A 27,979-nucleotide genomic window follows, 5' to 3' on the forward strand; every position below is an offset into this window, starting at 1 on the left:
GTCAGGTTTATATTCAGGTCGGCTGATTGACAGCCGGCCAAGTGGAGTCAGCCCCTTAAGTGGTCTTCCTGCAGGTACAGAGATCGCCCCCTGTAGTAGACTGGTGGTCATATCACCACAGATTGTGCATTGCATATGTTCTACACTGTCAGACAACTGAATATTCATTTATTTTTTCTATTTTTTTTCTCCTCTTTGTAGTATCTTAATTATACTTGTATTAGTGTGTTTTGTATAACTGGGAAGTTGCAGCAAGTAAGAATTTCACTGCATCAGTACATTGTACTTGGGTATATAATAATAAACTCTGTCATTCATTCACTCAAAGGATATAAGGAGTGCATGGGATATAGGCTAAACTTTTCTTCTTTGGCTTGGCTTCGCGGACGAAGATTTATGGAGGGGGTAAAAGTCCACATCAGCTGCAGGCTCGTTTGTGGCTGACAAGTCCGATGCGGGACAGGCAGACACGGTTGCAGCGGCTGCAGGGGAAAATTGGTTGGTTGGGGTTGGGTGTTGGGTTTTTCCTCCTTTGCCTTTTGTCAGTGAGGTGGGCTCTGCGCTCTTCTTCAAAGGAGGTTGCTGCCCGCCAAACTGTGAGGCGCCAAGATGCACGGTTTGAGGCGATATCAGCCCACTGGCGGTGGTCAATGTGGCAGGCACCAAGAGATTTCTTTAGGCAGTCCTTGTACCTTTTCTTTGGTGCACCTCTGTCACGGTGGCCAGTGGAGAGCTCGCCATATAACACGATCTTGGGAAGGCGATGGTCCTCCATTCTGGAGATGTGACCCACCCAGCGCAGCTGGATCTTCAGTAGCGTGGACTCGATGCTAAACTATGATCATATAAAATGACAGAGCAGAATTGAATTGATGAATGGTCTTTTCTCCTATTTTTCCATGTTTTTGTGTGGAGTTAAATTTAACTTTAGACATACAATACAGTAACGGGCCAATTACACCCAATTGACCTACAACCCCCAGTACGTTTTGAACAGTGGGAGGAAACCCAGCAAGACACGGGAAGAATGTACAAACTCTTTACAGATAGCGTGGGATTCGAACCCCTGTCCCAATCGCTGGTGTTGTCGCAAAGTTGCACTAACCACAAATGCTCGATGGCTGCTTTTTCAAGCTTGAGAATATCGAACAAAAAGGCACAGTGAACAGAATAAGATAACAGCCGCTTGGCCTGTGATGGAAGGAGTGTCTTTATTCTGAGCATAATAAATGTGTGGAATTTGCACTTGAGATGTAAATACATTGTCATCATGTGTATTCAAGGCTGAGTTTGAGGGTAGGGACATTAAGGAAGTAAAGGATTAGGAGGATTGGACAGGAAAGTAGTCCTGAAGTATGGAATCATTGAATTAGGGAACAAATTTTTGAAACAGTGTTATAAAATAAGTTAAATTTTAATGATTGTAATGACTTGTTGCCATGCACAGGCTAATCACTGATATTTTCCCTGCCCTAGATTTGGAGACACATCCTTGCAAGAAGTGATTAATACAGAGAGTTTGGGTCGCCTGAATTCCTACTATGAACAGTTCAAGGAGGTTCTGCCTGACGATTGTAAGTATTTGTGGCTGTGAAAACTATTTTCCCCACTCCTGTTAATAAACACATCATATTCCATTAGCAACATTGTAATTACCAATTATTGATCTAAATAATAGTTTGCAAAGTGCATTGCCTTGATCGTTGATGCATCAGTGTTGCTGAGACCTGAAATTAGATTTTTGTGTGTAGCTTTTCTTGTTCTGTGAAGGAGAATAATTAAGAGTTGTAACTCATACCGTACATTTCCGATACAGTACAGATCATCTGAAACGCTCGGAACCGGTTGTGTATCGGTGAACGGCATTATTTGGATAACTGAGCGTTAAGCAGCCCAGTAGCATCTGCAAAATACTTGTATCAGCTGTTGTTAATCCCTGACACCTCCCTATTGCCGTCATTCATCGTGCCCTAGACCCTGAAGTCCCTGCTCCAATCCCAAACACCTCCCCGCCGCCGCCGCCAAACCTGCCAGGAGGCGAGGTCTCCACTCCGATCCTCCTTGCTGGATAATCAAAAACATAATGTAGTCATTATATTGTCTTGAGGCAGATCACTTTGTCAGTTTTGAAAATTTACAGTACAGTACAGTAAAACACTGGGGACGGGTACATGCCAGATAAGTGAATTTTCCAGTTGCTTGAGACTGCGTTTTGCGTGATTGGCAAACTAACAGTGAGGCGAGCCAACTTTAAACTTTCTTACTTTTTGCCTATTTATTTTCCACATTTAATTTTGAAAGTTGTTTGAATTCCAGATAACAAGGGACTTACTGTTACACAGTAATTTCTTGGTATTCTTTATTGATGCTGCAGATATTTTGAATGTACTAATGCCTGATAAGTTTAGAAATCCCTATTGCTCTGCATTTTGTGTCATTTAACTTGCATTGTCTCTAGATTTTATCTCTTGGAAAATTATTCCTTGCTTGTGAAACAAATTTCATAATAACAATTGCTGCTCTATTTCTCACTTTAATTCTCTTTAAATGTGATTTTTTTTCAGGTCTACCTCGATCCCGGAGTCAGACATGTCTGCCTGAACTGTTGAGATTTCTTGGCCAAAATGTCCACGCGAGGAAAAATAAAAATGTAGATATCCTTTGGCAAGCTGCTGAAGTAAGCAACATTTATTTCAGTGTTTTAAATTATGTAATTATTATTGTTTCTTTTAATAAAAGCAAAAAAGTTCTCTCTCCCTCCCCTTTCCCTCCTCTCTCTCCCTCCCCTTTCCCTCCCCTCCCTCCCTCCCTCCCTTCCCTCCCTCCCCTCTCTCCCTCCCTCCCTCCCTCCCTCCCCTCTCTCCTTCCCTCCCTCCTTCCCCTCTCACCTTCCCTCCCTCCTTCCCCTCTCTCTCCCTCCCCCTCTCTCCCTCCCCTCTCTCCCTCCCCCCTCTCTCCCTCCCCTCTCTCCCTCCCCCCTCTCTCCCTCCCCCTCTCTCCCACCCCCTCTCTCCCTCCCCCCCCCCCCCTCTCTCTCCTCCTCTCTCTTTTTCAGAGGAAACCCACACAGATATGGGGAGAACTTACAAACTCCTTACAGACAGCACCAGATTTGAACCCGGGTCCCGATCGCTGGCATTGCGCTAACCAGTGCCAACCTTAGAATTTTTAAAGTGTACTTGCATTTTTATTTGGAATGTGGGTATTCTGTTGTTTTATTAATATATTTTATTATTTCATGTTCAGATTTGTCGTAGATTAAATGGTGTTCGATTTACAAGCTGCAAAAGTGCCAAGGACCGGACAGCGATGTCAATTACTCTGGAACAGTGCCTGATTCTGCAGCATGAGCATGGCATGGCTCCTCAGGTCTTCACACAAGCACTGGACTGCATGAGGAGGTAAGCTTTCATTATTTTTGGCAAGCCATTCAAGTCTGCACACATCAATGTGGAAAGAAGCAAACTGCAGAAAAGCTGTGCCTCCTTATTGTAAAGGCATCCAAATTGGGGTGCAGAGAACTGCTCTCAGAGGGAATGCATCAAAACTCAGCAACATATTTTTAACAATAGGTGAACTTCCCATTATGATGGGTCAGCAAAACAACTTTGCAGCAACAAATAATTAATGTAACTGATAGTGATCATATAAATGCAATGAGGGTTCATTGTCAAATGCATAAGCACAATGTAGAGATGCACCAAAATTCTTACTTGCTGAAGTGAAACAGATTCTTAAGATACACCAACTACAATAGTTTACATTCACGTTTAACTTAGCGGTTAGCATGACACTGAAACAGCGCCAGCGATAGGGGTTCGAATCCTACGCTGTCTGTCAGGAATTTGTACGTGCTTGCCATGTCTGCGTAGATTTTCTCCGGGTGCTCTGCTTTCCTGCAGCCCTTAAAAATTTACTAGGTTCAGCTCGAGCAAATGTGAAGTATTGCATTTTGATTGGTTAAACTGGAACAGGATTTGCACAGTAAATGGAAGGGCAGCAGGGGCCTGGAGTATGTTGTAAAACAAAGTGACCTTGGGGTACAGGTACTTACAGGTGTTAAAGAAGGTTTTTGGTGTACTTGCCTTCCGCAGTCAGAGCACTGAGTACAAGAGTTGAGATGACGTATTGAAATCATGTAGTGCACATTTCTGGTGACCTGGCTGTAGGAAGGATGTCATCAATCTGGAAACTATACAAAAAAAAATTCACACGGATGTCACCAGAACCTGAGGCTTTAGATTATAAGGAGAGACTGGGACTCTTCTCCCTGGAGCAAAGGAGGCCGAGCAATAATCTTTTAGTGGTCTATAAAATGATGATTTATATGTTCACAGTCTTTTCCCCAGGGTAGGGAGGCTACAGCTCAACAGTATAAATTTAAGGGTTCTAGTGAGCATCGTTTTCCACAGAGGACAATAGCTCTATGAAATGAGCTGACAGGACAAAGCTATTGAAGTGGGTACAGTTATGGTGTTTAAAAGTAATTTAGGGAGGTACAGGGGTAGGAAATTTGAGAAGGTTGAGGTCCAAACATGGGATTAGCTTAGGTAGACAACTTGATTGGCATGGACAAGTTGGGCAGAAGGCCCTGTTTCTGTGCAGGATGACTCAAAGCATTTGGTGGGAAGATGGGGCTTGACCTGCTGAGTGTTTCCAGAATTTTGTGTTTTCATTTTAGATATCAGTGGGGTTTTTTTAAAAGAAAACTTTTCATGGACATTTTGTGGATAGTTGGCATTGATGAACATAAGATCTGCTTGATACTTGAAGTCTGACCTCCATTTTTCTGGTTTTTCCCATAGAATCGTAGCCAGTTTCAGATTTATTGTCAGAGTACACACATGACATCACATACAACCCTAAGAATCTTTTTCCTAGAGGTGAAGCAGAATCACCACTTATTGGTAGTGCAAAAAAAAACTGCACAGCAAAAACATTAAACAATTAAAGGACTTTAAACAGATAACAAAATGTAAACAAACTGCAATACAGAGAGAATTTTTAAAAAGTGCAGTATGTTTCACTATGTTGAACTGCAGGTTCAGTACCACCCCATAAATTTACTGATCTTTGTTTGCTCTTGCAAAGCTTAGTTCCATGTATTGGGAACACCACAAGGATGAAAGGAAATAACATCGAAAGTGATTAAGTTATGATAAGTGAAGGACGCAAAATAAAATTCTAACTAGGAACCGCATTTGCATCTAAACAGTATCAGCTAGAGAAACTTGGCAGGTCTTGCAGGGAGGAAAAAGAATGGTCAAAATTTTTCACCAAAATTCTTCATCGAGACTGGGGAAGTGGAGTAGATCAAGAGTTTCAGCTGAAAGTTTGATTTTTTAAATTAAAATTTAGACATCCACATGAGCCCGTACCGCCCAATTACACCACACCCCCAGTACATTTTGAAGGGTGGGAGGAAACCGGAGCACCAGAGGAAACTCACGCAGACATGAGTAAAATGTACAAACTCCTTACAGACAGCACCGGATTAGAACTCCAGTTGCTGATGCTGTGCTACCCACGCTGTCCATGAAGCTATTTGAACTACCATGTTGGCCATTCTTTTTCTCACACTGATGCTACTTGGGCCATTGCATTCCTTTGGCAGAGTTTGGCTTTAGATTCCAACATTTACTGTGCATTTCCAACCACATTTGTGTCCCTATTTTTTGTCATTTTCATATGGTGAACTGGAAATCTGGAAAGGTAATCTAGAAAACTTTATTCAGGTTAGCCTTTGCTTATCTGGCATTCTCAGTTTAAAAAAAAAACTCTTCTGCAGTTTCTTCTTACTCCCCGTGCTAAGCAGCAGTAAAGTTGCTTGTTTCTTGTCTAAGAAATGTTGCTAAAGTTACAGAGGTGTCCAAGAGCTTTTTGTTTTATTTAGTCCTCATTTATGCATTGTTCATCAATTTCGCTTCATGGTTTGCAAATTTCAGGAACACTGAATCCTTTAAATATTTCTCAAATATGGAAAAGTTGCATCATTAAAGTCGTTCTAAAAAATTTGCTGAATAAGAAAGGATAAGAATTTAAGTCACAATAAATGATTCGACATCAAATGATCAAAAGCCATTTGAACGTTGAAGTGTTAAAATTAATTTTATTGTTTACCTTGTCTCAAAGTTTTCGTACTTTTCTTATCCTTTCTGTGTTTACCTGTTATTTAATCCTTTCTCACCCAAGTATTTGTCAGAGTAAAGCTGATCTTAATTTCTCTGTCTCAGCAATTATCCTTTATTCTGATACATGACTAAATTGTTCAGAAAGAAAACATTGTCCTGCCATAATTGTGAATAGAGCGGTAATTTTTGTATCTGGAATTTAACTTTCAGATTTCCCCTGATGCTTACCATAGCACAGTGGTAAAAGTTGTGGAATAATTTCTATATTTAGTTAAGAATTTCCTGAATGAACCAGCTTATAATTAGACTAAAGTTAACATATTCTGATCAAACAGTTGTCGTCTGTGAAATCCTTCTAATTTATTTTCCTTTTGACGGTGAGAGAGGGTCAAATACAAGGATGGTTGTTCACGTTCAGTTTGCCTGTACAATTTAAAGCATGGTGTGAGGCATGGTACTGCAGCATGTGCTTACCACATCCAGACTGAACATGAGAAACCATTGGCATTCTTTCTGAATTTTCAACTTTTCTCTTTTTTTCCTCTTTTGTCTCTCTTTCTTGTGTTATTTTTGTCAACCTTATTTTAATTTGCTGGTTTTTGGTGCCTCCCTCTGTAATTTCTATTTTGTACCTTTTGTACTTAAATGTATCTCCTCCTTCCACTCTCTCACCCTCCTGTTCTGAATGCTTTTGACTCTTGTTTTGTTTTTTGCTGTGTTTGCTGCACGCTTGTTTTGTTGCCTTTTCCCATCACTCCCTCCCCCCCTCCCCCCCCCCCCCAACCCCGCCAATATTCTTGCCACCTCCTACATTTTCCCTTTTCACAGCATTGGAACGCGGGAGGTAGTCACACAGAAGAATTTGAGTGGCTTGGTGCCCATCCGTGATTGCAGGCTTGACCCCAATCTCCTTTATTCCATTCCTTTACTTGCTTTTAGTCCCAGTTTAATGATGGTATGGGTCTTTCTGAGCCTGGCATATCTGCTGGCCAGATTTCGATGCAAATGAAGAGAAGATTAAAAGCCATTCCTTTTTCCAAAAAAAAGAGCTTAGCTACTTGTTTCTCAGAAGCCGATGAATGGAAGGATGTGCAATAGAATTGTCCACCATAAAATTTGCCTTACAAATGTCAACTTTATATTGTACTTTGTATATATATTTTATCAAAGCTTAAGCTAGAGGATGTATGAAAGTTCTAAATACTGTGTACACTGAAACTCTTGTAAAGAAGCATTTGACCAGTACCTCAGATTCTTGAAATATATCAAAAATAAAAGGACTAAGCTCGTATGTTTTTTCAAAAGAAAAATTGACCCTCTCTACACTTTTTAGTGCAGTCATATATTTTCTTTTAGATGTTGTGTGCCTGTTCTATTGTAATGTTCTTTTTGTGTTGAGTTGTGAAACTACAGTACTTGGAAGAGACCTCAAATGTGGTAAACCCTCTTTGGAACTGCTTGACTGTACTTAACATTGTATTCAAATTTATTTTGAAATATTATAACCTTTTAAAATGTATGCTAGTCTTTTCTGGAATAATTTGTCTTGTGACTTATGTAACATGCTTAAGAAATGGTTTATTGGTTAAAAAGGTAATATTTGTTCAGGCATCTGGCCACGACAACTAACTTGCTTGTGCGCACCCGGGCATTTATTGTACTGCAATCTGCACTTCTTTATAGCACACCCATTTCACCTGTTGGAGTGAATAAATTAATTATCCTTACATTTTGATTTGCCCCAGGGCTCTGGGAAAAGAGCAGGACAGTTGTATTTGTGTGTCTTTCAGATATTTTGTTTGATGGTTTGAATAGAGTTTTTATGTTTTATGATTGTTGCCAAATATACCAATACTGTATTTTATATTATACAATCCCACTTCTGAAAGCAGTGATTTATAATTACAAAAATATATGGAATTTTCACAACTTTATTCCGGTACGCATTCTGGATATAGACGAGGATTTGACAGTGGAATCCTATTCATTTTGCCTTTTTTACTACATTCTTAAATGCGGTTGCTGAGTGGTAATAAAAAGCATCAAATGTGCTGATTTTTCCACTCCCTTGGGCAACAGAACTTCTTCTGAGTTACCCATGGTGCTACTTCCCTCCAGAACAAATGAAAGGTCAGACCTGAATTCTGCCTGCTCTCCAATCCAAATGTTTATCCATTCAGTTTGAAGTGCCCTTCAAAATCAGCTCCTCTGCTTGAAGGTTAGCTGTTGCTCTCCTCTGCCAGTTTTAATCCTTTCAGGATCTATTTGCTTCTAATTGCTACTTCATCAAGTGATGCCCTATCAATGAACTAACTGGTGGCAGTAATAATTATTTTTATATTCCTTAACTACCAAGTCATTGGGTATATTTGAGGTAAAGGTTGATAGGTTCTTGATTAGCCAGGGTATGAAACATCATGACCAGGCAGTGCAGCTGAGTAGGAAGATGATTGAATGGTGGAGCAGACTCAATGGGTTGAATGGCCTATTTCTGCTTTTATGTCTTATGGTCAATCCATAGATGGTGCAGTGGACACAAGTATTTGATGCCGATCCAGGCAATCGATGTGATTGAACAAAAAAGCCCAATCAGAAATTAATTTGGGTGTGTTATAATTGTATTCGAAGCTAACCTAAACCTAAACTGATTTTTTTGTACATTACTCTGCAATCTAATCCTGGTCTATGAAGCATGCATTGTGTAATCATTGCTCACCATTAATTTGCCTCATTGTTAATCAAAGGCACATCCTGCCATTGTCTTAGAAGTCTTTTCTTTTGTATATCATTTTTTTATTTGCTGCTATCATTTTGTACTTGTTTCTTTCCCAGCGAGGGATGTCGCCGAGAAAACACCACGAAGAATGTTGGATGTCGCAAGTACGCATTTAACACTCTGCAGTTGAAGGCTTTTCCAAAACATTACAGGCCACCAGAAGGAACCTTTGGAAAAGTGGACAGTTAAAATGAGGAAAAAGACCTTAACCAAATGTGTCTCCTGTGAATGACTACTCGTTTATAGTGATAGCTGTGGAGATTTTTACCATGAAACATGTATAGTGAACATAGCTGTCAACTCAAAAGAAAAAAGTAGTTTGTTGAACGGTTAAATGTTTCTCGAAGATGCAAATGTTTTGCAGAATAACCCAAATTGGTCTTTTTCCTCTATGAATGTTGAATATGTTCTTTTGGCTAGTTTGTAAAGACTTACTATAATACACAATAGGGTAGATTGTGAGGTTACTATTTTAAAACAATCTACATCTTAAAGTAATGCAAAAGCCATTAGAACTTTACCAGAGCATTGGAGGTCCTCCCTCTATTCGGTGAAGTCTGGCTGGACACTGTAGGTATTGATTGGAGACGTTAGTAAACTATTCCAACTGCATGCACAATTCAGACAGTTTTCTAGCGACTTAACTTCATGTTTTAAAACAACAGATAGTGCTATGCACTGATTTTGGTGGCTGGCAATGAAAGATTTGGTTGAAACTTGCCCCTTTACTGACATTCGTAGAGATGCAACATTGTTGTGGCTTTCTGTCTACCCAAGGGACAACAATTCCAGCTTTACAGAATATATCTAACCATGTACCTGTTTATTGTACAAAGCAGTAAAAGAATGGGATCAATACTGTTTGTAGGAAATGGGTGTAGTTTAATCAGATGCAGAAGTAAGTTTTATCGATTAAAGCATTGTTTATGTAAGATGTGGACACAGAAAGAGTAAAGGGAAAGTTTTGTTTTAAAGAGTTGCTCAAGAGATGTAGAATCTTGAACATTTACATGAGGTAAGTCATGGGTAAGAAACTCAACTCAGTGGCGCTCATTTCCCTGCTCACTTTAGGAACCTGCAGATTTGCTTTATGTGTCTTGTCACCATTTCAGATACTGCAACCAGATCCCCTTACACTCGCCAAATCATATTGTGGTCCACACTGTCTAATTTTGTGCTGACAATTCCATGTTATTTCTTGTCCCATTTTAAATACCCTTGTACTAAAAGACTTGCTTTGCATTTTATTTTTGCTTTGCAATGGACTGCATTCCTTTTAATCATAAACCCAGTTAAAATTTTATTCTAACTGCCAAGAGAGGAATGCAGATAGACCCCTATTGGAAACTATTGATTAAACATATCTTTTAATCAGGTAAATATATATCTAAGATCATGGTTTATTCTTAACTAAATTTCATGGCACATCATTTTTGTTTCTTTGCATAAAAAATATTCTCAACTAACTTAGGGTATGTGGGATTGTCGAAATGCAAATCATGTAGATCATTGCAGAGCTATAGACTCCTTAAAATAGTTGTAAAATTAGTTTGATCTTTACCATCCAGAATGCAGCGCGTGTCTGCCATCAGTTGGTAATTGCACACATTCCAGTGCTTCTGCGTCATTTTTTTGGGAGTTAATGTATAGGATTTTTTTTAATTTTTACTTTTAAATGGATATAACCTGCATTAAGACACTTAATAAATTGGAGCTCTTGTATGTAAAGCCCCAAGTAAATCAAGTAAAATTAATTTTTATTACATTGTTAATTTTAAGGGAATTACATGCAAATTTTATTTATAACGTTGACAAAGTTCTTAACCTTTTTATGTAGAATGTATTCATTGCTGTTGTATAAGATGAGACAGAAAGATGGCATTGAAAGTAATTGAAAAAGAAAACTAGAAGGAAATTGAAAAGCTTTACTATTTCTGGTGCTCCAATTCCATTGCACATGAAGATTCCCATAGAATTATAAAGCCAAACACACCACTAGCTTTACCAGAAAGTGAAGATAATATGCAGACATGGCTCCACTGAACCAATTTTCTTCTTTTTGACTGTTCACATCTTTCCTCAAAACAGCATTGTTTGCAACATTAGAGTCTTGACTGAATTCAAAAGCATGTCGACATTTATTCTGTTGAGTAGAGTTTGATCTTGCAAAACAGAAAGGACCATACTACTTGAGAATATTAGTTTAGGTGAGGAACACAAGTTGTATTTGTACACACTTAATTATGTTGTAATTATACTAGCAAATACTGTAAATTACTGTGTATTCCATATCTTACTGTGAGATGCATTTATGATTTAAGTTGCACATTTTTCATGTATATAATGTATATGAAAATATAATTTGCTCTGAAACTGTTCACATTTTGTTACCTTTTACAAATTTAATTTATGTTCTGAAGTATTCAAATTGTTAGATATACCTTGCCTGTTTTGTTTCTTATGATCACATTAGATTCAAAAAAGCTGTATACTGTGCTTCTCATCCATGGTATGAAATATTAAAAGGGAAACTGACAAGTTACTTGGTTTCGACTTTGCCCCAAGTCTTTGATAAGCACATCTAGGCATTTGTGGATATTACTTGCTGCTCTTTGAATATCTGTTGCATGATATTTAGATTCCACGTTAGGGGAAGATATTTACATAATGGATCACATCAAATAAGAAACCAGGTTTGTTCCAAATTATCTGAGTTTAGTCAAGGCACCATTGAGGTATTGCTGTTGTCCTACGTCTTTAAAGAAAGAAAATCACGCAGGTTTCCATTCCAGTCGCTGCTGGTGGAAAATATTTTGGAGTGTATCATTACGTTTGGCTGTGGCAAGGCTCTTATTCTATCTTCACATTGTTCTGACAGGAGCAGCTGGGAACCAAGACTTCTTACCTTTGGATATACTTTTAAATAGACGTGAATTAATTAGAGGATACAAGCCTTTAACATCACCAATCGACAGTAAAAATCTGAAAATCCAGACTGCTTGGGAATTGGGTCTGTCCAGATTTTTGGATTATCTGGATTTCTCAGGTGGAACTTTAAAAATTCAAATTTAAGGAGGAATGAAGAAGAGATGAGCAGGTTAAAAAAAATTATGTAATTTTTTTTTCACACTGAACCATATCAACCAAAATATATACAAACATTTCCCTCTTAAATATACAGAGTGGCATTTTCTCCCCCTTTTTTCCCCCCTACCTTCCCTCCCCCTCCAAAACCAATAAACATTCAACATATACAAGACAATGAAACCATTAAACAATGTTATCACACAATGAAAATAAACAAGAAAAATGTGTCATCTACTTTTACACACTGGATCACGTCATTTTGTCTTATTATCATTTTAGGGGGTGGAGGTCTGAGGCAAGCCCTCTCTTATGTTCCATGAACGGTTCCCAAATTTGTTCAAATAATGTGACTTTATTTTTTAAATTACATTTATTCATTTCCATGTACCATTGCTGTATTCTCAGGCTCTCTTCCATTTTCCAAGTTGACATTATATATTTTATTGCTACTGCTAAGGCTATCATAATAAATCTTTTTTGTGCTTCATTCAGTTTGAGGCCTAATCCTTTACTTCTTATATTACTTAGAAGAAAGATCTCTGGATTTTTTGGTATGTTGCTTTTTGTGATTTTATTTAATACCTGATTTAGATCTTCCCAAAACATTTTCACTTTCTCACATGCCCAAATTGCATGTACTGTTGTTCCCGTTTCCTCCTTATAGCGAAAACATCTGTCTGATACTGTTGGATCCCATTTTTTTTAACTTTTGGGGCGTGATATATAACCTGTGTAACCAATTATACTGTATCATGCGTAACCTTGTATTTATTATATTATTCATAGTTCTAGGACATAACTTTTCCCATGTTTCATTTTTTATCTTTATGTTTAAATCTTTTTCCCACTTTTGTTTGAGTTTATAGCTTATTTCATCATTTTCCTTCTCTTGCAGCTTGATGTACGTGTTCGTTATAAATCTTTTAATTATTATTGTGTCTGTAATCACATATTCAAAGCTGCTTCCTTCTGGTAATCTCAGTCTGCTTCCCAATTTATCCTTTAAGTTGGCTTTCAGTTGATGGTATGCAAACATTGTACCATGAGTTATTCCATATTTGTACTTGATTTGTCAAATGTTAATAAATTATTTCCCAAAAAACAATTTTCTATTTTAATTCCTTTTCTCTCCCATTCTCTAAAGGAAAGGTTATCTATTGTAAAAGGGATTAGCTGATTTTGCATCAATAATAATTTTGGTATTTCGTAATTTGTTTTTTTCCTTTCTAAGTGAATCTTCTTCCATATATTGAGTAAATGATGCAATACTGGTGAGCTTTTATATCGTACCAGCTTTTCATCCCACTTATAAAGTATATGTTCTCCCCTATTTTATCTAGCTCTGTCTTAGTCTAATCTGGTTTTTCCCTTGTCTGATAAAAATCTGATAAATACCTTAATTGTGCTGCTCTATAATATTTTTTAAAGTTTGGTAGCTCAAACCACCTTGTTTGTACCAGTCTGTTAATTTATCTAGTGCCATCCTCAGTTTCCCCCCTTTCCATAAGAATTTCCTTATTATTCTCCTTAGTTCATTGAAGAATTTCTCTCTTAAGGCAATTGGTAACAATTGAAATAGGTATTGTATCCTTGGGAAGAGATTCGTTTTAATGCAATTTACCCTTCCTATCAGTGTTAGTGATAAATCTTTCCAATGTTCTAAGTCATCTTGTAATTTCTTCATTAATGGCTGATAATTTAATTTGTACAAGTGGCTTAAATTATTATCTAACCTAACACCTAGGTATTGGATTGCTTGTGTTTGTCATTTAAATGGTGATTCTTTTCTAAATTCTGTATAATCCACATAACTCATTGGCATCACTTCACTTTTATTTGCGCTGATCTTGTACCCTGATATTTCTCCATATTCCTTCAATTTCTTATGTAGTTCTTTTATTGTTATTTCTGGTTCTGTTAAGTATACTATGATGTCATCTGCAAATAAAATGATTTTATACTCCTCTATTTTTATCCCTTTATTTTATTTTCTGTTCTTATCAGTTCTGCCAATGGTTCTATTGCTAAAGCGAACAGTGAGGGAGATAATGGACATCCCTCACCAATGGTCCATTATATAATGCTTTAATCCAATTAATATATTTTTCTGGTAGATTGAACCTCTGTAATTGAATAAATAATTTCATTCTACCCTGTCAAAGACTTTTTCTGCGTCTAAAGCAAAAGTCACTGTTGGCTTCTTATTTTCGTGAATTAGATTAATAAATTTACCGACATTATCCGCTGTTCGTCTTTTCTTAATAAATCCAGTTTGATCTTGTTTTACTATTTTTGGTACACAGTCGGCCAATCTATTTGCTAATAATTTTGCTATTATCTTATAATCTGAATTAAGTAGAGATATTGCTCTATACGATGCTGGTGTTAGTGGATCCTTCCCCGTCTTTGGTATTACTGTAATTATTGCTGTCTTACATGAATCTGGCAAGTTTTGTGTTTCTTCTATCTTCTTCATTACTTCCAGGAGAGGAGGAATTAACAATTCTTTAAATGTTTTATAGAATTCTATTGGTAATCCATCCTCTTCAGGCGTTTTATTGTTCGGCAGCTTTTTTAATAAATCCTGTACTTTCTCTATTTCAAATGGTTTTATCAGTTTGTTTTGTTCCTCTTCTTGCAATTTCGGAAGTTCAATTTTAGCTATAAACTCTTCCATTTTATCATCTTTCCCCTCGTTCTCAGTTTGGTATAATTGTTGATAAAATTCCTTAAAGTTCTCATTAATCTCCATGGATTATATGTAATTTGTTTGTCCTTTTTCCTTGATGCCAATACAGTTCTTTTAGCTTGTCCTGTTTTAAGTTGCGAGGCTAATATTTTGTGTTTTTTCTCCTAGTTCATAATACTTCTGCTTTATTTTCATTATGTTCTTCTCCACCTTATACGTTTGTAATGTTTGGTATTTTATTTTTTTGTCCGCCAATTCTCTTCTTTTTGTTATATCATCCCTTGTTGCTAGTTCCTTTTCTGTACTTACTATCTCCCTTTTCAACTGCTCTATTTCCCGATTGTAGTCCTTTTTCATCTTAGTTACGTAACTTGTTATCTGCCCTCTGATGAAGGCTTTCATTGGATCCCATAATATAAATTTGTCTTTCACTGATTCCGTATTTATTTCAAAGTACGTTTTAATTTGGTGTTCAATAAACTCTCTAAATTCCTGCCTTTTAAGTCTTCTTTGGCTTTGCTTCGCGGACGAAGATTTATGGAGGGGGTAAAAAGTCCACGTCAGCTGCAGGCTCGTTTGTGGTTGACAAGTCCGATGCGGGACAGGCAGACACGATTGCAGCGGTTGCAAGGGAAAATTGGTTGGTTGGGGTTGGGTGTTGGGTTTTTCCTCCTTTGCCTTTTGTCAGTGAGGTGGGCTCTGCGGTCTTCTTCAAAGGAGGCTGCTGCCCGCCAAACTGTGAGGCGCCAAGATGCACGGTTTGAGGCGTTATCAGCCCACTGGCGGTGGTCAATGTGGCAGGCACCAAGAGATTTCTTTAGGCAGTCCTTGTACCTTTTCTTTGGTGGATGTCCTCCAGTTCTATTGCTAATAACAGGGGTGTGTGATCAGATAACAATCTAGCTTTATATTCCATTTTCCTAACTCTCCGTTGAATATGGGCCAACATCAAAAACATATCAATCCTTGAGTATGTTTTATGCCTACACAAATAATGAGTATTTCTTCTCCCTTGGGTGCTGCCTCCTCGATATATCCATAAGTTTCATTTCCTGCGTTGATTTAACCATAAATTTGGCCACTTTATTCTTTTTGCTAGTCTTTTGTCCAGTTTTATCCAACATTGGATCCAAATAAAGGTTAAAATCCCCTCCTATCAATATATTTCCCTGCATATCTACAATATTCAAAAAATTTCTTGCATAAACTTTTGATCCTCTTCATTAGGTGCATATATATAGACCAAATTCCAAAATTCTGAATATATCTGACACTTTATCATTACATACCTCTCTGCTGGATCTATTATTTCCTCCTCTATTTTGATTGGTACATTTTTATTAATTAATATATCTACACCTCTAGCTTTTGAATTTTATGATGCTGCCGCTACGTGTCCTACCCAGTCTCTCTTTAATTTATTATGTTCCACTTCAGTTAGATGCATTTCCTGCACAAATGCTATGTCTATTTTTTTCTTTTTTCAGTAAATTTAATAGCCTCTTCTGTTTAATTTGATTATGTATTCCATTAATATTTATAGTCATATAATTCAACGTTGCCATCTCATACCCTGTTTACACCTCATTTCCACTTCCTCACCACCACCATCCACCTTTTCCCCATTTTCATCTCAGTTTTCCCTTTTTGAACTCAATGTATGACAACACATTTAAAATATAAAATACTTCAACAACTCCCACATCCAATATTCCATTAGCCCCAAATGTCCCCCCCCCCCTTTGAGTTACCCCTTTTCCCTTTCTGGGCAACCACAACTCCCCTCTCCATTTGGATTGCAAACCCGCTCACAAGCATCAACTGATTTTGCAGTGACGGTTATTCTCTCCCACCCAACCCTCCACCCAGAAAAAACTTTTTTTACACCTATAATAAAGCTCACCCTCTTTTTTCTCCTTCCTTTCTTCCCTTTCCCTTCTTTAGTTCTTACATATACATTATTTTTACATCTTTATATGTATTTTATCGCTGTTCTTCATTCTTGTTACATCTCTTCATCCCTCCTGTCCTGCAGGCGTTCTGCAAATTCTCATGCTTCCTCCATATCCAAGGACAGTCTGTTTTGCTCCCTAGGGATAAATATTTTAAGCACAGCTGGATGTCTTAACATAAATTTATAACCTTTTTACCATAGGATCGATTTTTGCTGAATTGAACTTCCTCTTTAAGAGTTCAAAACTTATGTCTGCGTAAAAAAAAAAAATATATATTTTTTGACCCTTGTATTCCAATGGTTTATTGTCTTCTCTAATTTCATTCCTTGCCCGCTCCGGTATATTTTTTCTTGTCATGTATCTCAGAAATTTTACTAAAATGGATCTTGGTTTTTGCTGTGTCTGTGGTTTCTGGGCTAGTGATCTGTGTGCCCTTTCTATTTCTGTTCCTGTATTTCTGTCATTCCCAGGACCTTTGGGATCCATCCTTTTATAAATTCCTTCATATCTGTGCCTTCTTCATCTTCCTTTTGGCCCACTATTTTTATGTTGTTTCGCCTACTATAATTTTCTGAGCTAACATCTCTTGTGTCTCTCTAACTTTTTTATCACTTTCTTCCAATTTTCTTCTTAAGTCATTCACTTCTATTTCTACAGCCGTTTCTCATTCTTCCACATTTTCTAATCTTTTCCTTATTTCTGTCATGACCAGCTCTATTCTATTCACTTTTTCCTATGTACCTTTCATTTTTCTTTTCATTTCACTAAATTCTAATGATCTCATTTGTTCTTGAAAAAAACTATATTCTGTCCATCTGTTTTACCTTCTATTTCTCTGTGCAGATCTTGGTCTTCTTCTGTGTCTGTACTGTGTTTTTTTGTCTTCTTCTCTTCCTTGTATCTGTCTCTTCTCACTTTCCTGATGAGTTGCTTGTCTCACTTTGCTGGGCTTCTTCTTGCTTGGCTTCTTGCTGCTGGTCTTCCTCTGGGCTACTCGTCTATTGAGCCTCCTGCTGCTGCTCTTCTTTCCTTTCACTCCCTTTCCTATCATTTTCCTCTTCCAGCTGAGAGCCCTAGTGTCGGGCATCCCTCAGCTGGTCGCGTTGTGTTTGCCCACTCCTCAGCTGAGCTCCCCTCCCGTTGGTGTTCTCTTTCTCCTTAGTAAGCGCACTGCGTACTTTTGCTCAGAGAGCCATTTTTGCAATCCAGCGGTCTCGACTCTGTGGGATCATCACCAACCTCGGAGAACGGGCACTCTTCTCCACGACGGCTCCCTGTTTCTTCATGCAGGTAAGACCTCCTTTCTCTTCTGGCATCTTTTTTTCCCCCCGTTTTTACTTTTTCCTTCTTGGGTGCCATTTTCTTTCTTTACAACTTTATTTTTTATTTGTTATGTTTTGTAATTCTTGAACTTTGTATTTTCTTCATTATATTTCTTCTTTTCTGGGAGGGCTGGTATTCCCCTACTGTCTACTACTCTATCTCTTGGCTCCCCCCAAGCAGGTAAATTTTGATAGTTTATTCATTTGCAAATGCAGCATGCTTCATTTATCAAAACAATCAGTTTTAAAGAAAAATAAAGTCAACATTTGGAAAAAATATAAGCATAAAATGTTTTCAGAACAAAAAAAGCATGTAATGCTTGAAATAATGTTTAAAAATGAACATTGTAAAAATAAACATACAGAATACAAATGATAGCAAAATTTATTTTATACAAATTAATTATTTTTAGTTTATTAATGGAATTTTCATGTAAAATATAAAGTACAAAAATATTTGACATATTAAAGTTCATCTTATTCATATCCTCGGCCATCATTCACCAATCCACCCTTGCAAAAATTGGGCTGCAATCTCTCACCATTACTTCCCACCCAGACTTGTCAAGGTGGGTATGTTCCCTTTGTACATCAATGTTATAATGGAGGGTCCAAAATCTTTATGTTCCTGTCAGAATAAAAGGCAGAGTCAAAAGTTTGAGGAATGGTTTTCAGAGGATATTGGAAATTTGGTTTGAAAAAAGAGGGACACCTACAATAAATATAAGAAACAAGGAATAAAGGAGATGTATGGAGAATACATTAAATGTAAAAAGAATCTTAAGAAAGGAATTTAAAAGCTAAAAGAAGGTACAAGGTGCCTATAGCAAACAGTGAAAATAAATCCAAATGGTTTCTATAACTATGTTAAAAGCAAAAGGAGAGTAGGGGATAAAATTGGTCCCTTAGAGAATCTGTGTGTGGAGCCAAATGAGATGGAGGAGATTTTGAACCTCGGTATTGAATTGTGCAGGGTAACGAAAGCAAAGAAGATAATTATGGAGACTATAGTGATTAAGAAAGAGGAAGTACTGGAGCTTTTGAACCATATAAAGGTGGATAAGTCTCCAGGTCCCAACGGGATTTTCCCCAGGACTTTGAGAGAAGTTGATAAGGAAATAGCAGCGACTCCGACAGTGATCTTTCAAATGTCATTAGAGATGGGTAGAGTGGCGGAGGATTGGTGGCTCCTTTGTTTAAAAAGGGTTCGAGGAGCAAGGCTGACAGTTATAGGCGTGTAAATTTAGGATCTTTAGGTAATTTAATGGAAAGCTTTCTTAGAGCTAATATATAAGAATCTGGAGAGACCAGGTCTGATCAGGAACACTCAACACGGGTTTGTGTGTGGAAGGTCATGTTTGACCAATCTTGTTGAATTTTTAGAAGAGGTGACTAAGAATGTTGTTGAGGGTAGAGCAGTGGATGTTGTCTATATGGATTTCACTAAGGTCTTCGATAAGGTTCCCCATGGAAGGTTAGTTAGGAAGGTTCAGGTGCTAGGTATTGACTTTGAGATAGTCTGGAAGGGAGATGCCAGAGAGTCATAGTGGATAACTGTCAGGCTGGAGGCTGGTAACCAGCGGTGTGCCTCAGGGATCTGTATTGGGTCCCTTGCTGTTTGTCATTTACATTAATGATTTGGATGATGAGGTGGTAAATTGGATTATTAAATATCCAGATGATACTAAAATAGATCGAATAGTGGTTTTCAAAGATTGCAGAAGGATTTGGGCTGCTTAGAAGAGTGGGCTGAGAGATGGCAGATGGAGTTTAATGCTGATAAGTGTGAAGTGCTTCATTTTGGTGGGAATAGTCAAGACAGGACAGACATAGTAAATGGGAGGACATTGAGGAATGGAATGGAGCAGAAGGATCTAGGAATAACAGTTCATCATCCCCTGAAGGTAGAATCTCATGTGGATAGGGTGGTGAAGACGGCTTTTAGTATGTTGGCCTTTATAAATCAAAGCATAGAATACAGAAGTTGGGAAGTGATGTTGTGACTGCTCAAGGCATCGGTGAGGCTGTATGTGGAAAACTGTGAAGTTCTGGTCACCGAATTATAGGAAGGATATCAACAAGGTAGAGAGAGTGCAGAGAAGATTTACAAAAATGTTGCCTATGTTTCAGAATCTAGATTACAAAGAAAGATTGAGCAGATTAGGTCTTTATTCCATGGAGCATAGAAGATTAAGGGGGGATTTGATAGAAGTATTTAAGATTATGAGGAGGATAGATAGAGTTGATGTGCATAGGCTTTTTCCCTTGAGGGTAGAAGAAATTGAAGCAAGAGGTCATGAGTTGAGAGTTAAGGGGCAAAAGTTTAGAAGTAACATGAGGGGGAACTTTTGGGAGAAGTAGTGGCAGCAGAGTCCATTTTGTCATTTAAGGAAAAAATTGGATGAGTATTATGGATGGGAGGGGAATGGAAGGTTATGGGTTAGGTGCAGGTAGGTGGGTCGAGAGGAGAGTACTTGGTTCGGTGTGGCCTGATTCCGTGCTGTAATTGTTATATGGTTATAGCATTTGTAACACGGTCTTACATGTGGCAAGATTGCTGGGAAATGAGAATGTTTTGAGTGCACTGAAAGCTGACTGTCCATTGGAAAGTAGCAGAAGGTTCCTGAAGGTTAATTATATGCCTGTAGCTTTGCCTTTGTTCATACTTTCTGAAGGTTACAATGACCAAGTTTTGTATGAAATTCATGTTTTAATTAATTACCAGAAATCGTAGGGGATCTTCAATATTGTCCCTTGACTCTTTCAAACAAAATATAAAAGCAGCAAAATTAGTAACCTTTTTATGGGTAAAATAAATACAAATTTGTTTATATTTTCTGATAAACAAGTTAAAATGCAACATTTGAAGCAGAATGAACCTTAAAACAAGAAGGCTTTGTACTTTCACAAATAGTTGCAAACAGCATCATAAATACTCTGAAATAGACTTTTGATTCCAAATGTTACATGAGCCATCCGTAACCTTGTACAAACGTGATGTTGCTGGTCTGTATTCTCTCCGTTCTTACCCACCATCACCTTCGGGCATCAGCCTGATTTTGACATAGCTGAAGAAGGGCCCAGGCCCGCCATGTTGACTGCCTGTAGCTTTCCACAGATGCTTTCTGTCCTACTGAGTTCTGTACGGTATCATTTACAAACTTGTTGAAGGCGAAAGCATTGACCTCAAAATCCTTTAAAATTTCATATCTATCCACATTGTGCAGGCTGACCATCAAGTACCCATCAAGGTCACTTTCATTAGTTTCAATCTACACGTATACCCTTCTATTCCTTGATGATGAAAATGCTTCCTAATTAAACATTGAGAATGTCTTCGCCTCCACCATCTACCCAGACAGTTCATTCTAAATTCCAACTACCCCCCTGGGTGAAATGATGTTGAATTTATGGCATATACCTTGTACAATGTATGTATGCACTGAAATTAGAACTTGCTGCAGGTATTTCATGGAGAAAAAAAAGGCTACAATAGTATACATTAAAAATACAAAAGATAGGTCATTTATAAATATCTACAGTTATCAATCATGCAAAAGTAAAAAACAAATTTAAATTTAAACATACATCTCGGTAACAGGCAATTTCAACTCGTGCTGCCCAGTTTACACCCAATTAGCCTACATCCCTGGTATATTTCAAACAGGAGGAAACCAAAGCCCCTGGGGAAAACCCATGCAGACACGGGGAGAACGTACCAACTCCTTATAGTCAGCGCGGGATTTGAATCCTGGTCCTGATCACTGACGTTGTAAAGGTGTGGCGCTAACTGCAATATCAACTGTACCTCCCACTTCCTTGGACCCTATCATTCATATGTCTGATGCTCATTAGTTCTCCCAAAGTACATAATCTCCCTCACATTTATCAGAATCAAATTCCGTTCATTGCTTTGCCAGTCTTACCAACTGATAATTATCACCTTGAACTTGTACCAAATCTCATTATTAACACCACCAAATTTTGTACCACCTGGATATTTACTTATCATACTTCCTCCATTTGTTTCAAGTTGTTGTATATAACTGAGTACAATTCCAGCATCAATCTGTGTGGCACACTTCCAGTCACAAATACCAACTTCACACTCTGGTTTCTAGCACCAAAATAATTTTAGGGGGTATGGGGGTGCGCAGCGGTAAGGCATTGAGCAGTGTGGGAGTGAAGCTTTGCTGTCTCCTAATGTACCATATTTGGTTTTGGAGCAGGTTATTTAGGCAGTCGGGTATCCTTCAGTGTTTCCTTTCTCATCCAGAATCTCCACATTGCCTGGGGGATGGTTTTTGGTAGGTCATATTTGCATGTTGTGCCGTTTTCTGGATCTCTGAACTTGAATACCCGCAGGTGTTTAAATATCTCTTAAATATAGTAATTGTCTCACTAATTCTATCACCTCATTGGATAATGTGTTCCAAATGTTGACCATTTTCTGAAAAAAAATCCCTCAAATCCCCTTTAAAACATCTCCTTGCTCAGAAACCATGCCCATCATGATTTTTATACTGCACCATGAGAAAAAGATTTTCATAATCTTATGTGCTGGAATCTGATCACTACCTTTGCTTCAGGGAAAACAAGCCCAACCTATGCACTCTCTTCCTGTCATTAAAATTTTTCAATGCAGTTGATTTTCTGGTGAACTGTCCCTGCACTCTTTAATACAATCACATCCTCGTTTTCATATCACAAGATCCGCACAGAACATGCCAGGTGCAGTCTCACCCATATTTTCTAAAGTTAAATCACCATGTCTTAATTTTTGTATTCTTTGCTCTGACATGTGAAGACAAGTTTGCCTTAACCACATGTTTATGTTTCAGGGACATATTGGCCTTGGGTGCTCGTCTATTTACTGTATTTGTACACATCCTACCATTTGCTGTTCATGGACTTGCTGTCTTAACATCTTTATGAAACACTTTATCCCTGTATGCTCATTATTTTGCTTTAATTAACTCGCACATGCAGGATGTCGGAGATATTTAAGCAGCTGCACCCAGTCAACATTTGCCAGATCCTGTCTTATAATGAACTTACTTTTCTTCCCAGTTCAGGACCTTAATTGAAGGCCCATCCGTATCCCTTTGCATAACCTGGAAACTCAGTTTAAAATGGTATCTCACTGCCTTCAACAGTACTCCAAGTATCTGTACATTATGGTATTCATTGATTTAGTTTCCTTTCCTTTGAATTTCTGTCAGACATTTTAATACCACGTCAAGGGAAGGTATTTACGTTAAAATGTAAAAACGATGCTGGAGAAACTCAGCAGATCAAATAGTGTATTTTATATAACAAAGATAAAGAAGCAGAACCAACATTTCGGGCTCAAGGTATTTCCATATTAGATAATTAACAAATGAGAAACCAGGTTGGTTCTGAAATATTGGATTTCAGTTATTGCAATTGTATTATATTTCATTTAATCTCTTGTCTAAAAAGAAGTTCAAGGTTCCCGTCCCAGTTTTTTCTGATGGGAAACAATAATTTTTGAGAGTGTTGTCTGGATTGGTCATAGCAAGACTCGTATTCTATCCCCATATTTCTCCAGCAGCAACATTGGATGATCTCAACACCAAGACTTCTTAGCTTTGGCTGTGCATTTAAATAGTTGTGTATTTGTAGGCAACTGGGCTTTAATCACACGTGCAATAAACAACAGCAACTTTTATGGACACTTTCCATCTTGTAAGGTTTGTTTTCTCACTCAAGGACAATGCCAAGAGAAGTGGGATTTCAGTTACCTTGTAGGGACTCGCAACTTTGATGTGACAAGGTGTGGTCGGCAGGGCAGTCACAACAAAGATGGCGACGCGCATCTGTCTCTTCCCCTCCAGAATGGAAGTCGGTATGTGTGCTTATATCAGTGTGACGCAAGTGGCAGGACATACATGCGGTCCGACTGCCGACCTGAGAAGTGAGCGCACAAAGTTTGAATAAACTTCTGTGACACTCAAGCTAACAGTCGGTGTCGCCAGTCTGTTCCACCGTTCTCTCACAGCCCACTACAGTGGCAACCCCTGACACGTCTCCACAACCCGAAGACTCAACCAAATGGACCCCGCAGCAGTAGGCGCCGTAGTGTTGAAGCTGCCAGCCTTCTGGGCCAACTGACCCCACACTTGGTTTGGCCAAGTGGAGGCCCAGTTCCAGATCAAGCAAATCACTTCTGATTCAATGAGGTACTTCTATGTTGTTATTTCACTCAACCAGGAGCCCACTGCCCATATAGACAACATAATTCAAGCTCCGCCAGAGGAGGGTAAATAAGTAACGCTAAAGAACCTCCTTATCAACACTTATGGCCTATTCCAACACAAGAGGGCGGCCATACTCCTACATTTAGACAGTCTTGGGGACAGAATGCCATCCGCATTAATGGACAAAATGTTCACACTGTCAGTCAGCCATAAGCCCTGCCTAATGTTCGAACAGGCCTTTTTGGAGCAAATACCTGAAGACATTAGGCTCCTGCTCGCCGACGCAGATTTCAGCGACCCACTCAAGGTTGCAGTGAAAGCTGATGACATCTACCGCTCCAAATGTAAGAACCCCGAAGTGGTTCACCAAGTGACCAGGCGCAGCATGAGCCCATCTGTAAGCCCAACGCCACCACAGAGCGCCACAGCAGTCGACAGTGCCAAGCCCCCACAGAACAATGCCTGTGTTTCAACCACCAAAGTTGGAGAGCCAGTGCACGCAAAAGTCGCCAACCCTGTTCGTTTCCCTGAAACGAACAGGCCTGCCGCAGCTAGTGACCGCGGAGGCTGGCTGACACAACATCCTTCATCACCTATGGGATGGCACCTCGGGCCGCAGGTTCCTTGTCAACACAGGAGCAGAGATAAGCGTCATTCCACCCACTTCTCTGGAGACACACACACAAGACCACGCAGCCCCACCCTATGTGCACCAATAACTCCACCATAAACTCGGCCGTAAGCACATACCCCTACGCTTTGGGGAAAGAGATTTTCAGTGGCAGTTTACCATTGGCGGCAGTGGACAAGCCCCTGCTGGGCGTAGATTTCTTCCGGGCTCACTCATTACTTATGAACCTATATGGTAAGCACCTGGTCCACACTGAAATGTTCTCCTCGGTACATCGAATGAACCAGTTCTTGGGAATGGTCAATTTTTACAACAGGTTCATCCCCAGTGTCAACCTGACAACCTCCTCCACCGAACTGATGACTCCTTGGCCACGTTCACTGCTTCCAAGGAAGCCCTGGCACATTTCAGCATACTCATGCACCAACGAATGGAGGCACCCATGGTGCTCACAGCCAATGCATCCAGTACAGCAGAAAGGAATATTTATGCCCATACCAGAACTCTTCACCCCTTGGGGATGCTACTGCAAAAGCTGCTGTTATAAACAGTTCCTTATTCAGAAAGCGATAAACTGCCTGAATAGAATGGATTTGCCTGATATGGGGATGAAGCACAAGTTCAGGGGGACACTCCTACATGGTCTTATCTGCCTACAAAATAATGCTGGTAAAGAAATTGAGTGTATATGGATTGATGTTATAGAATTAAGTATCTAACTATAAGTATTGTCTTGTTATTATTGATCTGCCTGGGTCCTTAAAGAATAAATTGACTAACTTGTCAATGAAACTGGATTGAATTGGATAAAGGAATTAGGGATTACAGTGGTTCTACTACCCCCATTAACCCAGGCAGCAGAATAGTGGAATGTGCAAATGAAAAAAAAACTAAATTGGCCAAATTGACTGAGGACACAGGGCTAAAATTGGCTAAAAAGTGCTATCCCTAGGCATTGTTTTAAATACTGATGAAACCGCAGGCTAAGTCAAGGCTATCTGCTGCAGAGATGGTCCACGGACTGCCAATACGGACATCTTGGAGACCAAAGCCCACACTGCCAGTAGGGGTGGATTTATTATCATTATATTTGATTAATCTAACTAAAAAGTGGTGAATATCCTAATCTCAAACCTTAGAATTATGTTCTGGTAAAGAATTGGGATCGGAAGAAATTGGGAACTCGCTGGAACAGACAACTCCAGGTCCCAGTAATTAATAACACTGACTGCAGGAAAGCTTGAAGGACAGTCTCACAAAATAGACCAAACAGACTTAAGGAAAAAAGCCCAGCTAAGACATTAAGACTGGAAAAAAAAAGAGAAAGGCCGACAACATGAGAACTTTATTGTTATGCCTCTTGTTGTCTTGGCATTTGAACTGAATACTGGAGTAGTCTTTCCAGCTTCTGACTTTGTTCTTTAGTTATCTCCACTGCCAGCTTTGCTTCTCTCCTACTCTAAAAACTTTTAGTATCTCCACTAAAACGTTTAGTAGCTCTCTCTTTCGTTCTTGTTTTTTTGGATTTATCTTTAGATTTATTATTTTTGATCAGTACTTCCATTTCATTACACATGTTTATGTCGAAGGGACCTTCCTTTGGCCATTTGGTTAACAATTTTTTTTGTTCTTTCTTCCCCATTTTTCAGAGGTTTTTACGATATCATTTTTAGATACAGGGAACTTTTTGCTTACCATCTCAAATGCAGTTGCTTTACTCATTGTGCTATCTGTTCAGCTCAGTTCGTCATTCATTCTAGTTGTCGTCTTTATTTATTGTCCTGTCCCCTATTTGTCATCACTCTGCTATTTTCTACACTAATTTTATTTTCTCCCTTAACAATTCTAATTAAACCCTTAACAATTTGCAATTTTGTATTATCCAATTGGTCCCAGTTCTCTCTCGTGTTTCTGTTCTGCCCATGCAGACCCCTATTTACCTCGGGTGGTATCTATTAGGATTTACCAACACCTCGTGGAATTTTCTTCCATCAGTCTCTATCCCTTATTTCTACTCACCCCACTGCACAGATTTCCTGATTAACTCACCAAACCTCCTTCAAAGTCAATTTTTCAGCAGGTTCTTTTGGATTGGAGAGCCTCTGACTGTCATTTGGCACTTCTGTGTCCCCAGCGACCTGTTCCCAACAGATTTTAGTCCAAATTTAAAGTGAAAATTACTTACGTTTTTGCGGGTGGCCGCCCTTTATCAGTTGGTTCCGAGAAGATCCCCGAGGGGCTGGGAAGCACTCTTGACCGGCCGCCTCTTTTCTGATGAGTCTCTTTCTGACCCTGCTCAGTGTCCCAAACTCTGTCATGGTTTCTCAATGTCCAAAAATGAGTCAGGCAAAGCAGAAAATTCTTCGGAAAAGTTTAAACCGTTACTTACAAGTAAAGGCTGAGACAGTCAGAGAACAAGTCACTGATCAAAATCCATTGGACACAGCATGTATCCTCTTTTTTATGTTAAATTCTGACCTTGCTTGTTCAATCAATCATACCCTTATCTTAGCTGCGTACCAAATTTGATTTGTGACCATTAACTTTCACCCATTCTCCCTATCCTGTATCCTTGCCACATGATTCACCTTTATCTTTTGAATATAATTGTTGAACAGTAAAAGTGAATATCTGAATTAACTGTATAATGAATATATAGTAAATAATCATTGATTAATGATTACATAATGCATGAATATTATTGAAAGTAATAAAAAAATAATTGTTTCCATACCAGTTGGTCTATTTTGTGTGGTAAAGGAAAGAACACGTTACCGATTTTATTGCAAGGTTCTCCTTTCTCCAGTCATTACTTATATCAGAAGGAATTTTAACAAAAACACATCATATTAAAGAAATAAATACCCCACATCAAACCCTGGAGAATATGAAATAAACCTACAACGAGAAGGAGAAAAAAATGCAATTAGGTGATACTTTAAATATTATTTCTTGAATTTTTTTGTTGTTTTTATAATAAATACAGTACATGCAGTATATATATCAAGATAAAATTTCAAACAATATAAACTCAGTCCCCCCCTCCACTGTACTTGGTAAAGGCAGAAAAGACATCAAATATAGATATATATATATGTGTGTGTGTGTGTGTGTGTGTGTGTGTGTGTGTGCACGCGCATATATATCTATAGATATTTATATATATG

At 38.5% G+C, this 27,979-nt stretch overlaps 1 protein-coding gene and 1 long non-coding RNA gene across 9 annotated transcripts in view; one reads left to right on the forward strand and one right to left on the reverse strand.

Moving 5' to 3' along the window:
* LOC138739556 (inositol polyphosphate-4-phosphatase type I A) overlaps nt 1–11,449 on the forward strand; it is a 239,744-nt gene extending 228,295 nt beyond the window's left edge. For all 7 annotated transcript variants that reach the window (XM_069891866.1, XM_069891873.1, XM_069891869.1 and 4 more), the window contains 4 exons: nt 1,477–1,574; nt 2,565–2,677; nt 3,247–3,401; nt 8,964–11,449. In XM_069891866.1, coding sequence (XP_069747967.1) covers nt 1,477–1,574; nt 2,565–2,677; nt 3,247–3,401; nt 8,964–9,096 — 499 coding nt within the window. In that variant the 3' untranslated portion in view covers nt 9,097–11,449. The remainder of the gene's footprint in view (nt 1–1,476; nt 1,575–2,564; nt 2,678–3,246; nt 3,402–8,963) is intronic.
* On the reverse strand, nt 1,003–27,260 carry LOC138739562 (uncharacterized). Of its 2 annotated transcripts, none has more exons than XR_011342318.1 (3): nt 26,998–27,260; nt 9,429–9,475; nt 1,003–1,762 (listed from the first exon to the last, which is right to left on the reverse strand). It is a non-coding gene; the product is annotated as an uncharacterized lncRNA (long non-coding RNA). The 2 variants fall into 2 exon arrangements; XR_011342317.1 differs by lacking the exon at nt 1,003–1,762 and adding an exon at nt 3,103–4,192.
* Between the last annotated feature and the right edge of the window lie 719 nt (nt 27,261–27,979).

The sequence above is a fragment of the Narcine bancroftii genome, chromosome 7 (genome assembly GCF_036971445.1).
Source record: "Narcine bancroftii isolate sNarBan1 chromosome 7, sNarBan1.hap1, whole genome shotgun sequence".
In the NCBI taxonomy this organism is placed as follows: Eukaryota; Metazoa; Chordata; class Chondrichthyes; order Torpediniformes; family Narcinidae; genus Narcine; species Narcine bancroftii.